The sequence below is a fragment of the Mytilus edulis genome, chromosome 5 (assembly GCF_963676685.1).
Source record: "Mytilus edulis chromosome 5, xbMytEdul2.2, whole genome shotgun sequence".
Classification (NCBI taxonomy): domain Eukaryota; kingdom Metazoa; phylum Mollusca; class Bivalvia; order Mytilida; family Mytilidae; genus Mytilus; species Mytilus edulis.
The window spans coordinates 83,765,832-83,781,443 of NC_092348.1; the positions used below are offsets into that span (position 1 = coordinate 83,765,832).

Genomic DNA, 15,612 nt, shown 5'->3' on the forward strand with positions numbered 1-15,612 from the left:
TTAAACAACATGTATTCAAAAATCTTTTGAAGTTTTTAAAATGTTGTCGCAAAATAACTAAGTGGTAAACTTTGAAAAACACAAATTTACAATGTTGATATCAGCTTTATTTCATTAATTTGGGTGTACCCATAATTTTGGGAAAGTAACTATAAAGAGTTCATTCTATGTTACATTTCTATCTTTTGTATGTTAAGGGTCAAATGCATCAATATCAATCATCATTCTTTGTTATTATTTATAAAAAAAAACATAGATTTATTGTTAATCATTTTGATAAAATTCAATGTTATGTTGAAAAGAATTACATATTCCACAATTAATTAACAGGAAAATTAACACTTCAGTGTAGATTTTTGTCTTCAAACTTTGGTGTTTTTTTATTTTTGTAGATTTATAATATATTTGTTGACAGTATATTAAAAACGCATTTAAATTTATAATGTCAGAGTTGGATGATGAAGACATGGTGTGGGATCCTGAGGAAATAGGCGGAGAGGTGACTGATCTATAAAATTGTTGATTTCAATATTTGTGAATGCCTCCATACTATAGTCTATATTTATAATGTTTATTATACCCTCTGTGAATAGATTTATGATATATTCTCAAGAGCATTTGAGAGCCTACGTTGTTTTTTTTTTATTATTAACAATCATATTCAACCATTGACAAGCTCTCATGTACTTTTGTTTGAAAAATAAAAATAAACAAATTATCTTTTCCCCTTCTATAAGACAAGTTACTGTCACCTTGTATTTTATGCAATAACAGAAGCACAAACACATCAAGTTAATATTTCTCAAGACAACATGTAGGATGTCAAAACCCTAAACATGCTAAATGACCCCTAGTCCGAGATTACTCTGACGTCCAACGGCTGTTTTGCCAGACAAGCTGGGGCCTAGGGACGTCAGAGCTCGTCCCATATCAAAAAGCGGATATTTGCCCACCCAAAGTAGATGCGCTGCTTCGTCGCTTATGGTGCCAACTGACGGCCTTGGAATTATAAAAATTGGCAGATAATTATGTAAGTGAAAGTCAAAATGCAGAAATCAATGGGTTTTTGTGAAAACTGTTAAAATATGGAAAAATAAAGGTTGGCAGGTAGGTGAAACTTACATATATATGAAAAGATAAATGAAAAAGGAACAGATTGATGCCCGATTTATATAATTCCAAGGCCGTCAGTCGGCACCAGAAGCTATGAAGCAGGGCATCTATTTTGGGTGGGAAAATATCCACTTTTTGATATGGCACGAGCTCTGACGTCCCACGGCCCCAGCTTGTCTGGCAAAATAGCCGTTGGACGTCAGAGTAATCTCAGACTAAATGACCCCAGGTTAACCAGGACAGCTCATTCATAAAACTTTGTTAAAGTCATCTTTTTAAAATATAATTGACAGATTTAAATGGGAAACAAGATAAATGAAGCGTGTAACATGTAAAGTAGGATCTGTTTACCCTTCAGGAGCACTTAAAAATCATAAGATTATCCCAGATTTTTGGTGGGATTCCTGTTGCTCAGTCTTTGGTTTTCTATGTATTGTTATAATAAAAGAATTATTTTGTATAATTGCCAATGAGACAACTCTTCACAAGAGACCAAATGACACAGAAATGAACAAGCATATGTCACTGTTCAGCCTTCAACAATGAGCAAAGCATGTACATGTACCGCAAAGTCAGCTATGAAAGGCCATGAAATGATAGAATTTAAACAATGAAAACAAGAAAACTTATAGCTTAATTAAAGAACAAGTTTTTTTTTTTTACTAATATGTTTGAATATCTCTTTGGTAACTTTTGACTAGAATGTATCTTTTGTAGATGTCTGACCATGATATGGATGGTGAAGATGAAGAAGAGAACCAAGCCATACAAGATGGATGTCTGCAAATATTCTCCGCCAGTGATTTCATTATGGAACCAGGAGTCTTTAACATGCTTAAAACGTAAATATCATCTGTTAATTTACCATAAACATATCCAATGATATCATTGCAATTGGATGCAGTGACAGTGTCTTGATAGATCCTTGTTTTTACTTGATTGGCTTTTAAACAATTTTAAAACACTATATATCTGTTATTATTTTCTATTTCTATATCTACATATAAACGTGTACGCTACAAATCTACAGATCTGTTTTTGGGCTTCACATGTTGTTCTTATCTACATGCATCAACACATGAATACATGAATATTCAATAGCTACATGTTTGTAGGCGTGTCAAAACTACATAAGCAATAATGACCAGCCAGTTCACACTGTTATGATTTTATTAACCAGTATATATTGAAAAGATAAATATAACAGTCCATTGCCATGACAGTAAATTGATTGATTGATTTAAATAGTATCAATCATGTTAATATAAAAAGCTAGTTATTATATTACCAGATAGGATTTGTTACAGCATAGAGCCAGTGATTTTTACCACTAAACTTTATTCATGCTGGGAAAGAGTTCAGGAGATCCTATGTAATTGTCTATACTTTTCATTTTAAACAGATTTTTACAAGCTGGAGGTTCACCAGAGAAAGTCGTAGAGTTACTATCTGAAAACTACAAAGCTGTTGCACAGACTGTGAATTTGTTAGCAGAATGGCTCATTCAGGCTGGTTAGTGAAACTATTAATTGTTCCTTATCATAACATACAGACTAGAACTGTGACCTATATTTGTATCATTTGGTAATTGCTGGGAAGTTGTCTTTTTGGTAATTTGCTATCATACCACATATATTCATATTATTTTTTGAAAAATTGTGATTGACATTGTTGTAACAACAGCTGATATATATGCTTGTTAGATCTCAACAGTACGGTCATCTATTCATCAAACATAGGATTCTCTTAAAAACAAGTCAAATTTTATGAAATTTACTCCCTGAGTAATTTAATTTATTGAAACAACCTCTGTTCAATTTATCAATCTCCAACTTTCGGAAAAATACTTGAAAAAAAAAATAATCATGCAATTCTCAAAATAATGGTTTCTCTCTTATCACACCTTTTTAGGTATTATAACAGATGATTTTTTTGTTTTTAGGTGTAGATATAAAAGTTGTACAAGAAATGGTAGAGAACCATTTAAAGACAATGATTATAAAACATTTTGACCCAAAGAAAGCAGATTCTATATTTACAGATGAAGGAGAGGTATAATTCTAAGTTATCAAATAGACCAATGTCAATTATTCTTCTCTTGCTTGAAAATTAAATGTAGTCACATACATGTATATCCATGTTATTAATTATACCAAATATTCCTGTCTTACATGAAGACTTTAACCAGATCAGAAACACTTTAATTTGTTATTAAGGATAATCATGAATATGTTTCTCACATAGACAATTTATAGAGATGTATATAGAAAGTACTTGTAGAAGAATTAACCCATTCTCTTAAAATCGATTTTTAAAGAATTTATATCATGCACTAATCATATATCCAAATGATGAGCATAATTATAACCATTCCTAGTGTGACCCTAAATAGTTTACATCATATACATGTACATGTACCAGTATATGACAAAACAAGACATTATTTTATTAAAACAACCTCAAGTGACTTTATATTTTGTAGATAACATAAGTTCATTGTAATTCATTGTATTTTGTAGACTCCCTCTTGGTTGGCTGAGATGATTGAATACCCCACATGGAGAGGATTATTTTACAAATTAGCAGAGGAATATCCAGATTGTTTAATGTTGAACTTCACTGTTAAGGTAGGCAAAATATCTATAACGTATAAAGGTAGGCAAAATATGTATTACATAAAACCAAATGTCTTCTTTTCAAGTAAAAATATCTAATAATAACATACAATCTTAATTATTTACTGACGGTAAATGAAATCTATAGCAAATACATTTTTTTTTTTAATTTAACCATGCCTTTTGTTTACTGTATTTCTGATGCTAAAATTTCTGTAACAGTGTACCAGTACCTCAGATGCAATATTTTTAGGTGGAGATGACCTCTGTCTCTACAGCATGTCATTAAATAGACCACTGTATCTTGTCTGTGGTTTACACTTTAATTTCTGTTCCAGCTTATCTCAGATGCAGGATTCCAAGGGGAGATAACCTCTGTCTCCACAGCCTGCCATCAGATAGAAGTATTCTCCAGAGTTTTACGGACCACTATTTCTAGTCTTCTAAATGGAGGAGAAGAATTGTTAGAAAAAAATCTCCCAGAATTTACAGTAAGAATTATAATTGTTATTAAGAAAGAAAAAAAAACACAATTATTTGTTATTTATTACATTTTCTGAACTGTACTTCTATTTTAAAAAAATCATCAAACTATAACTCTTTAAATAATAGAATATGTGGCAAAAATTTTGTCAGAGTTTGTGACAGTATTATCCTTTGCCTTGAACATTTGTTTTCCTTACTAGAGGAGCACTGTTTCTTGATTTGTCCCTTCTCACATTTATCTATTACAAATTACTTGCCTGATGACAATTACAAAATAACTGATATGCTGAATTATGTTTTGTATTTGTTTTAGAAAATGGTTTGTCATGGAGAACATACCTACCTATACAGTCAAGTGTTAATGCAGATATTGTCACAGGAACCAAAAGGTGGATCTAATATCAGAAGGTTGTGCCAGGAATTACAAAAATCTGCTAATGAAAGGTAAGCAACAAAAACAATTAATGTTTTTTGAATACTTTAAAATACATTTGAAACTATTGTTTTTTCCATGAGTGATGATTTAAGACTTACTTTATCATTAAATTGATTTTGTGCACATTTGTTACATATAAATTTTTAGTGGAAAGTTAACTATGGAGAATTGAATTGATTTCTCTTTTTTCCATTCAAGCAACAAAAATCATAATGAATTATATCCAAAGTCCTTGCAATGAATCATAGGTTGTAGTTGTTGTTGTTGTTGTTGTATAGGTGTAAGCTGCCTTAATAAATATTTTTTTTTTGCTCACTAAGATTTTCGTTGATAATGTATTTGTATTTATTACACTACTACTTTAATAATATATATATATATATGATTGTGATGACAGAGGATTGGATGTAACACCTATAACGCTAGCTTTGAGTGGTGCAGCAGCCTACCCCAGGGCTTGTCAAGCTTTATCATCTATGCTGTCAAGGAATGCTTTAAATCCAGCAGATATTACCATTGTATGTATCATTAAACATTTCTTTTCCGAAACACAAAGGTCGTCAGTAAGGAGCTGAGGGAGCAAAAAGTTTAGAAAAAAGAACATTTTGATAGTTCATGATCTACTTTTGAAAAACACAAATTAAAATAAATTACTGCTTAGTTTGACGTATTTACAATGGTTTAAACATGTAACTATGGAAAGTTTTATACCCTGTACATTGTTAAAACAGAGCCCCCAGATAGCTTTAACTAGATGAGCAAGTTGTGTAATTTCAGAACTTATCTGTATTGTAATGAATAGGGATAAGGTGTATATAAAGTCAAAGAAAAATATTGAAAAAAGGAAAACATAGAATTTTAGATTGTATTTAGTTCTTAAGGTGTGGAAGTTTACAAAATTTAAAGACAACTCATAGGGATATCTATTTACACATGATTCATAATGTTTTTGCAAAAATATTCTGTTTATTTCCTTAAAATGCACCTGTATATGACTATTTCTTGACTTTTTCATTCTTTTTTGAAACAATTATTTCATTATTGTTCACTGGTTGTTTGAGATATCTCTTTAAGTCTACTATGGTTTCTTTTTCAGTTATACAAAATGTACACCGACATGAACCCTCCACCAGTTGATTTGATCAGAGTACCAGCATTCCTTGGTAAGATTAATTTAAAGGAATGCAGATATATTTACTTGAATTAAAAAAAATTGAGGCAGGATCCCTCGCTTTTATGCTTTTACTAAAAAATCTGTTTGATTTCAGCTATTTTTGCATCAGTTTTCATTTTGAAGCATCTTTTCTAATTTATTATTCGTTTTTTCTTCAATAACACATAATGGATTTATCCAAACTAGTAAAGCTTAATTTTGCACTTCTTCTGAAGTTAAAACTGCATGATGGAAATAAAGGATTGAATTGTAAGATACAAGTCAATAAATAATTTGAAGTTCACATTGGTAAATGAAATCAATTTTTTTCTTCATTGTTTTAAAATAAGCACTTTGATTTCATTCATTGTTTTATAATGTATACACACAATTCAAGGGAAAATACATCTGGTTTTAGTAGTATTATAAATAGCTTAGAACTTCAACAGTGTATGTTTAATTTCAGATTTACTGATAGATGCCATGTTCAAACCAGTATCAAAAGTGAACCCTGAACATAAAGCTAAATATATATATGTTTTGTCATATGCTGCAAGTGTCACAGAAACTTATAAAAAGGTACTGAAAAATGCTTGTACATACACATTTATTTAATAACTTTGCATGTCTGAATTGGAAAGGTAATGTATGTTTGACATTTCCTTGACATTTCCCAAGCAGAATATGAAGGGAATCAGATTTTTTCCTTAGGGAACCCCTAAAATTATTATGTAGAGTGAGCCTAAAGGTTTGTAATGAGAAACAATGGGAAGACAACTCCAGATAATCAGAATTACTTTGAAAATTTGATTTTTGTCTATATGCACTCCATATTGTATTCTTTGTTGAAGTTTTTATGTGTTACTATTGAAAATATATACAAGTTTAAATTCTTCCATTTAAAAATTTGGATATATTTATTTGAACATCTATAAGTGATTTTTTGTAAATTACCATATCTTTATATCATTTGCATTCATTTTTCAGTATGTGTTGTTTATTCATTGGTTTTCTATGTTGTGTCATGTGTACTATTGTTTGTCTGTTTGTTCTTTTCATTTTTAGCCATGATGTTGTCAGTTTATTTTCGATTTATGAATTTGACTGTCCCTCTGGTATCTTTCGTCCCTCTTTTACAAAAGGGGTTGCTATCACTATGTGTCAGATGTTTATTTTCTGACCACCCATAGAATTGTTATCTTCAACTTCCTGTACTTGTGTTTAAATTTGTTGAAAATATAACATATTTGTATATATTATGTGTGTATAAAATTACTAGTGTTTAAGACAATATATACATCCATGACAGTAAATCTCATTCAAAATAATGCAATAAATTATTTTTTTTAGGGACAAAGAAAATCAATTGTTAAAGATGAATTAAAACCAACAACACAAGCCCTAGAGAAAGTTCAGTCATTGTGTGCTGAGAACAAGAACTCTTCTGAACTTATTGCAGATGTTAATGTATTATTTCTGAATTTAAAGTAAGAATTTCATATAAGTTGCGGTTTTCATCAGCTTACAACTTCAAATTACATCAGAGCATTTTGTGAAAACTAAGTTATAAGCAAAAAAATTTCCAATTCAAAAATCAATTTGAAGATATTTCGTGATAAACTCCTTACTTTTTCACATTTATAATATGTTGCATGTCAGGTCTATGATAAAATTAAGTAAAGACTATCAACAAAACACTCTTCAATGTAAAGACTTGTAAAATGAAGGAAATTAAGTGACTCTGTTATAACTGTTCTTATTTTTAAGTTAACTGTATAGATTTGATATTTTACAGGTTTCCAGTGATAGCCTATGGTGTTTTGAAATGGGTGGACTATACAGTTTCAGATACCAACTATTTCAAATTAAATACAGACCATACTCCATTACACTTAGTCCTTATAGATGAGGTAGATACATAGTTTTAAAGTCTCAAATTGTCCAGTACCTTCTGTCATAGAATAAGGCCTTGGTGAACAGTTTATACCTTATAATGATTTCAAAACATATACCAGTAGTTACATCCAAAATAATTTGATGTATTATTTTGATTTACAGTCACACTATGATTTAAAATGAATATTCATGAAATATTTTCCACTTAAATTTCAGCAAGCAAGATTTATGAGGGGAGATAACTAATACTTTATGTATCATTATTTGAAGTAGCATGCATACTGAATGTCTTTCTAAAGCCATTTTAGTTTGAGACATAAAGATGCTGAAATAATATCTGTTTTAAGATTGTAATGTTGGTTAAATACTCATAGATTAGTTAAACTTGTGTTTCTGAATTGTTATTTTACCTGATTTCCTGCTTTTCTTTGTAGCTCGACAGGAAAAATGTATAATATGAAATGAGAGAATAATTCCACTTTATTTTCTGTTCTCTGTATTACAGATAGTTACCAATCATGTTTTGTTACATCAAAAAGCATTAGATCTCCTGGTCAGGTTGTTTGAATCAACATTTGAAGAACTAGATGTTTTAGTCAGAGTAAGTCAGTTTATATATTAAAAGTTGTCATGCATGTATGTATGAAGTTATTAGTTGTAATGTCCGGGAACAAATACATTTCTATTAGTAAATGTGTATATAGCAATGGTATATGCATTTAAGTTTGAATAAAGTTTTCAATTTTTTCTATAGTGCCATAAAGTATTATCACATAGACTTGATATAGATAATGAAATGTATGGAAAAGGATGGGGTTAATGGTTTATCAACACATTTAAAAAATAGAATAAAGAGTTTTAAAGAATTAAATTAAAAAAAAATGTTTTAAGTAATTAAAAGTTGATTAAATTGATAAGAAATGTATTAATTGTGTTATTATAATTGTGCAGCTTGAGTTGAAGAAGACATTACTAGACAGAATGGTTCATCTCTTTAGTAAAGGATTTGTCTTGCCAGTTGTGTCATATATATGTAAATGTTGGGACAAGCAAGACACTGATATCTCTTTAATCAGACATTTTGTTACAGAGGTAGGTACTCCAATGGAGCCCCATAGTATGGATGTTACTGGAGCCAACAATCTGTCTTTTTGAAGTTGTTTCTCCTATTTAACTGTTAATATATATCAACAAAAAATAATTTATTTTGTCATATTGATCTGCATAAAAAAAAAGAATATTTCAAATAAAAGTTGACAATAGCACACCTTGTTCACATATAAGGTAAATTATCGCTATTTTGTGCATTTTTCTTTTGATCTTTTTTTGTGATAATTTTCATATCATGCTTCTCGCTTGAGATGGAAAAATTATCGCTAGAAACTAAGGACACGCGGCGTTGCTAACGAAATTGACATGAAATTGACAACGTCTTCATAGGTAAAATAGCGATAAACAGATTATCATTGGTCATCTCAACTCGATTGCTTTTCTCACTTTCGCTGTACCAGCTCAAGCGAGAAAATCAATCTCGTTGAGATGATCAACGATAATCTATAACTATCAAACCATGAACACTTGTTGTAGCTTGTGATCTTAGATTACCGAAAAATAAGTTCAATAGTTATATCAAGTTAATCTCACTTTGACTTATCAAAGTTTAGCTGTTGTTGTAGTTATAATCAATAGATTCAGTTTAAGTTGAACATAGTTTTACTAATTTACTACTGTATATTCAGAAATTATTGCATGCTTTTATTATTGCGATTTTGTCATTTTGGACTAAAATTCAATTTTATTTTTTTCAATATTCAGAAAAATCTTGTTTGAATCACATAAAAAATTTCAAAATGCTAGTTTAAATTATTTTGATTATAACCCTGTTGTGTTTTTTGCACCAATAAAAACATCACAATAATTTCTGACTTAAAGTATTATTTTTGTTGAACCTTCAATATTTTATCACTGAAGTGAGACATAGCATTTCCCACATATCATTGTGATAAAACAAAAATCATCTTTCTGATACTGGAAATTTTTAACTAAACGTCAGACTTAGCATTAAACATTCAGAGGCAGCCTTGGGTTAAAATTTTTAGTCATCAATAACTGTTTAACCTTTGTGAATCTTTTTATGATTAAAAGATTTGTTATAATCCACATGTTTAAATAATATTTTCTGTTTTTCCATATTACAATAATAAAATGGATTATGTTTTTCTTTGTAATTAAGAAATAATTCATGGAAGCCATAGATTTGTTGGAAATTTACACATGGCCTGGGCCGTGATATTCGAATTTTATCCTGAGCGTTAGCGAGGGATAAAATTAACGAATATCACGGCCCAGGCCATGTGTAAATTTACAACAAATCTATGGCTTCCATGAATTATTTCGATTCTAATAGGACAAATACGATCATTAAAAACTGAAGCGATGATGGGTATACCGTGTGTGTGGCTGTTCTATTTTACCCACTGTTCGATAAATGTAAAACAAATCTAATAAACCTGCATGAATGATTTCTTAACTAACCGCTAGAAAAAAAATGTGATTACTTTTGTTACTTCTCAGTAAACCCAACATTTGCAATTTTAAATTTACATTTTTTATCGTAAGCTACCGTCAAATTTACTGTTGACATGTTGTAACCAAGGAGCCGCCATGTTGACTTGCTGAAATCAGTAAATGTGCGAATAATGCAATAGAACAGAAAACAAGCAACACCTACCTCAATAATTTATTAATGCAATTGTATCTGAGTTAGGAAGGTAAACGCAATAGAAAAACGTTCAGCTTTGACGTTTTCATTCGTATGACGTCATGTTTTGAAATGACGTTAATGCGCCAAAATCATTACTGGAATTTCGCGGAATTTTAATTTATTTTGTTTTTGTCCATTTTTCTGTTCTCTAATGTGTAAATTCTTTTTGTTATGCGTCAGAATCAGAATAAATGTTCTGTAGGGTTTTATTCAATTGTAATTGTTAACACAGCGAAATCCACAACCGTTTACACATAGGTTACGATACATGTGGATTTACGTGGGAGGCATATTTAAACAGCCATTTGTGTACATCTTGGAGTCTGCGCTAAGTATAGATATATCGAGAATTTTATCACGGTGTTGTTTACAAAGCGAAAGAAGCACGTCATATTAGAATTGATATTAACATACAGTCTCATATTGTTTTTTTAATTTTTTTTGTTAAACCTCCATTGAATAAAACTTGGAATAAGTGAATAAGAAATGGCATCTGAAGAATTTTTTAATATTTATCTTGAATTTTTCTGATAACTGGATTTAGTTTTTGGTTATCAACAGTATACTTTTACACTGATTGCAGCAATCACAGGTGAGACACAGAGTTCTTTGGAATCCTTAACTAGTTTGTATGTTTCATAAGTGCTATATATCTTACAATTGATATAATTAATTATAGGTATTAGATGTGATAGCACCTCCGTTCACTGCTGATTTTGCCCAATTATTTCTGCCATTAATAGAGAACAAAGATATAACAGGATCAATCAGAATGGATGACGGGAGTGACCCAGTGTCAGAGTTCATAAGTATGTATTATATGTACCGGTATATAAGTGATAAGGAGGCTGATCAGGATCTACAAGCTAAAACACACATACACATGTTTCTTGCACTCAAAATTATTTGAATGCCAAAAAGATGCATGCCAGTGTGGACCATGCAAGACCTTCATGGATAGCCAGAATTGTTAAAAACCACCCTTGTCTAAGCATTTACATTTACCTGACCAGCTGGTATTTGCAAATGACCCTTTAGATGATATTTTTGTATTTGAAGAATAAAAGCTTGATTAATTTTCTTGATTGAAAAAATGAGTAGGTGTTGCATTGTAAAATAGCTCACTTAGAAATATGTAGAATATGGCCTTTTATAAATATATATAGTCTTCCAACTTCTAATATTTGTTGTGAAAACTTATTTAATTCAAATGCAATTCAAATACAAATATTTGACTGAGGAACTTAGAACCTTGAAAGATAGTTTTTGGTAGAATATATAAATGTATTTAAATATGAATATCTGACAAAATGGCATAATTATTATTTCAGCATTGTTAAGATAAATATGTTGCTCGGTTAAATTAAAATATTTTCATATCCTCAACTTCATATAACATTTGCAAATGATATATTGAACAACTAATTATGCAATGGCTTTAATAACTATTCATTCTACAAATTGGAATGGTATGATAAAGCAAAAGTTCTATAAAGTAAACATTGTTGAAAGACCTGATTTGATTCTGTTAAAGAAAGACTTAATCTGTTCAAAGTTTTGATTTTTTCTACCCTATATACCACTTTGCCTCATATTCTTATTAAGAAAAAATTCACATCCCTAATTAACTGGGCATTTAAAAAGTCGGAATGCGAGTACATATGTTCAAACTCTTTTAGATCATTTTTTAGTAGCAATAAACAAAAGAACTATGTCAATTGGACATGCTTTGATACTATTTATGCACTTGAATTTTTACTTGATAACATTTTTGTTCGCTTTGGAGATTCCGTATATCGTCAAGTTATTGGAATTCCAATGGGGACTAACTGTGCACCACTTATTGCGGACCTGTTTTTGTATTGTTATGAGTTACAATTTATGACTAAAATTAGCAAAGACCCATCAAAACAACATTTGATACAAAAATTTAACAATACTTTTAGATATTTGGATGATATATTGGCTCTAAATAATGACGACTTCAGTATGTATACTAAAGAAATTTATCCTGTAGAACTTACTTTAAATAAAGCTAATGATAACAATGACCACTGCCCTTTCCTCGATCTTGATATCTATATCATAAACGGGAAGCTTAATACAAAAATTTATGATAAAAGAGATGATTTTTCATTTCCTATTGTTAATTATCCATTTTTAGATGGTGACGTTCCCTTGTCACCATCTTATGGTGTTTATATATCTCAACTTGTACGATTCGCTCGTGTATGTAACAATGTATTAGATTTTAGCGAGAGAAATTTATGTATTACTGAAAAATTATTACACCAGGGTTTTCGATATCACAAACTGGTCAAAACATTTACTAAATTTTATCACCGGTATAAGGAAATAATTCGTAAATATAACTCAACATGCAGACATCTTATACGTTCAGGTATTTCACATCCAAAATTTTATGGAAATATTCTTTATAAAGCACAAAAATGTCAGTATTCTCCTCAGAAACTAACAAAACCTTTAAATAGACTTATTAAAAGGGGATATAGTTACGATACTGTTGTCAGGTCATTAAAGATTGCATATTTTGGCTTTAACATTGATTCACTGATAGGGTCTTTGCATCGGAACTAAACACATTTATTTCTAAAAAAACAGTTGTTGGCATGACACGGGTTATGTTCTTCTCGTATATTTTATGATAGTATGATACTAAACCCCTAACGGGAGGGATTGTACCTGATATTCATATGATGAAGACATAATCTTTCAATCAGTTTAATTGAGGTCTGGAGCTGGCATGTCAGTTAACTGCTAGTAGTCTGTTGTTATTTATGTATTATTGTCATTTTATTTATTTTCTTTTGTTACATCTTTTGACATCAGACTCGGACTTCTCTTGAACTGAATTTTAATGTGCGTATTGTTATTCTTTTACTTTTCTACATTGGCTAGAGGTATAGGGGGAGGGTTGAGATCTCATAAACATGTTTAACCCCGCCGCAATTTTGCGCCTGTCCCAAGTCAGGAGCCTCTGGCCTTTGTTAGTCTTGTATGATTTTAATTTTTAGTTTCTTGTGTATAATTCGGAGTTTAGTATGACGTCCATTATCACTGTACTATTATGCATATTTTAGGGGCCAGCTGAAGGACACCTACGGGTGCGGGAATTCTCGCTACATTGAAGACCCATTGGTTGCCTTCGGCTGTTGTTTGCTCTATGGTCGGGTGGTTGTCGCTTTGACATATTCACCATTTCCTTTCTCAATTTTATTAAGCTTATTTTCAAAGGAATTCAAATGAATTTGTCCAGTTTTCTTTTTCTTTTTTTAACTCCTCAAAAAATATTCTTAATGAAAGTCTGTGTTCATGTACATATGTATACCTATTCAAGTAGTTAACAAGTATTTTTATTTTTCTCTTCACAGCTGATGCAAAAGCAGCCATAGCTGTTTGATATTCAGAACAAATCTTGTTTCCATAGATACAGCTTCTTAGATGTTGTAAACTATTGGTTACCATGACAACTGACTATAAAGGCCAAAAGATTGTATTAGTCAAGTTGATGAAGAATTACAAAGACATAAAACTAAATCATGGTTACCATAGAATCATGATACAATTATGAACCAAAGAGTAAGCTTATAGCCATTAAGCAATCGATTGGCAATCTGAAAAATAAGCAGTTTCTTGTGTATTCCTTGTTTGTTAAATTAGAAAGTTGAAAAACAAATAATTGAGATTTGAAGTTGATATAAAATGTACCCATATGTGTTCACTGTCTGTATTTCTACTATTGTTTTATTCTCATTGTGTGTAAAAACGTTTTCTGGAGGAATTCTAATGTACAGATAAGGTATAATATGAGTGTGAGGTCAAACTGTTGCTGCAATAAGTCTCTGACATACAATAAATAGGTTCTGAACATCAAGAATTGAGGTCTCTATTATTTAATGAGACAATATAAGCTGAGATCTAAGATTATGTAATTTGAAAAAGTCTGAATAAATTTTTAACAGTTTTGATTGTATAATGAATGTAAAATCTACCCCTCTTGATGTCATGAAGAATTTTGCACTAAACAGTTTGTAGTTAATTTTTTTCTCAAAATTAGCTATTGATCAAATCAAAATTGTATTTGAAAAATTTACTTGTGCTAGACTGTTGATATGCAGCTGCTTTAGTATAGGTGCATTTCTGCTTCAAGTAGAATATCTGTCAGATTTCCTATGTGTTTGGTAGCCTGTAATTTGAATATCGGAAAGTATGTGAGTTCCAACCCAATTTTTGTCAAGGTGATCTTTGTAAACTAAATTAGCCAGTTTGCCTGCTGAAGGTTTGTGGGGTTCTCTGGCTTCCTCCACCTATAAAAACTAGTTGCATAAGGGGAAAGAACTAAGATATTTTTTAATTGGAATTTTAATTTTCTGTAATTTATAACCAATATAGCATTCCTTCAACTAAAAATATAAATTCAAAGTAAGTTGTTTCCATTTTAAAAAAATAGGACTTGTTCCCTGTAATTAAAAAAAAAGTGAGTACCTTCTTTTGATCCCTTTTGCAGTCCTGCAAAAAAGCCTACTTTTTAGCAAAGGGAAGTAATCATTCTTGTATTATTGTAATGTCAGATACTTTGTTGTGATATTTGAGGAAAGGACTTATAAAGTTTATACCTTATTGAACATGAGTACACTGTTCCATTTCTAAAGATCCCTCATTATACTACTCCATTGAACTAGACAGTTATCATCCATACAATAAACTTGTGTATGTGTTTGTTAATCTATATTGTTATTGTTATATTGTGTTATGACTACATTTATAGGATGAAATCCCTTAGATTTAGATCTGTGTTTATATGACTACATTTATAGGATGAAATCCCTTAGATTTAGATCTGTGTTTATATATTTTATATTATTAGTAAAATGAATCATAAGCACATATTCATATGTCATTTTATAAGAAAATAAAAAATTGATGAATTTTATTTCTTTTATTGAATTTCTGACCTTAATTCATACAGAAGCCCAATCTCTTATCTACTTTAGTATTGATAATCTGTGCATCCATATTTTTAAGATTCTGATTATATTTTGGTTGAATTAAAGAATAATAACTTATTTAACCTAATTCAAAGATTTAAAAAGTGGACACTAAAGCTACGGTGTTGTAAGGACAAGTT

General features: G+C 30.3%; 1 protein-coding gene across 1 annotated transcript; it reads left to right on the plus strand.

The window, feature by feature from the left end:
* Positions 1 to 328: 328 nt before the first annotated feature.
* On the plus strand, positions 329 to 15,417 carry LOC139524657 (negative elongation factor D-like). Its single transcript, XM_071319629.1, has 17 exons — positions 329 to 499; positions 1,831 to 1,955; positions 2,516 to 2,625; positions 3,056 to 3,165; positions 3,633 to 3,740; positions 4,067 to 4,219; positions 4,528 to 4,658; positions 5,048 to 5,168; positions 5,747 to 5,813; positions 6,270 to 6,382; positions 7,154 to 7,290; positions 7,599 to 7,713; positions 8,205 to 8,300; positions 8,651 to 8,791; positions 11,143 to 11,272; positions 13,856 to 15,277; positions 15,323 to 15,417. The coding sequence occupies exons 1-16, from the start codon at positions 443 to 445 to the stop codon at positions 13,882 to 13,884; spliced, it is 1,743 nt and encodes a 580-aa protein (XP_071175730.1). The 5' UTR covers positions 329 to 442; the 3' UTR covers positions 13,885 to 15,277; positions 15,323 to 15,417.
* Positions 15,418 to 15,612: the final 195 nt, after the last annotated feature.

Excerpts from the sequence above, each read along its gene's own strand:
- LOC139524657 (XM_071319629.1), top strand. The coding sequence starts at position 443 with ATGTCAGAGTTGGATGATGAAGACATGGTGTGGGATCCTGAGGAAATA. Across the intron at positions 1,956-2,515 it reads GTCTTTAACATGCTTAAAAC|ATTTTTACAAGCTGGAGGTT; the intron begins GTAAATATCATC and ends CATTTTAAACAG. Across the intron at positions 7,714-8,204 it reads ACTTAGTCCTTATAGATGAG|ATAGTTACCAATCATGTTTT; the intron begins GTAGATACATAG and ends TCTGTATTACAG.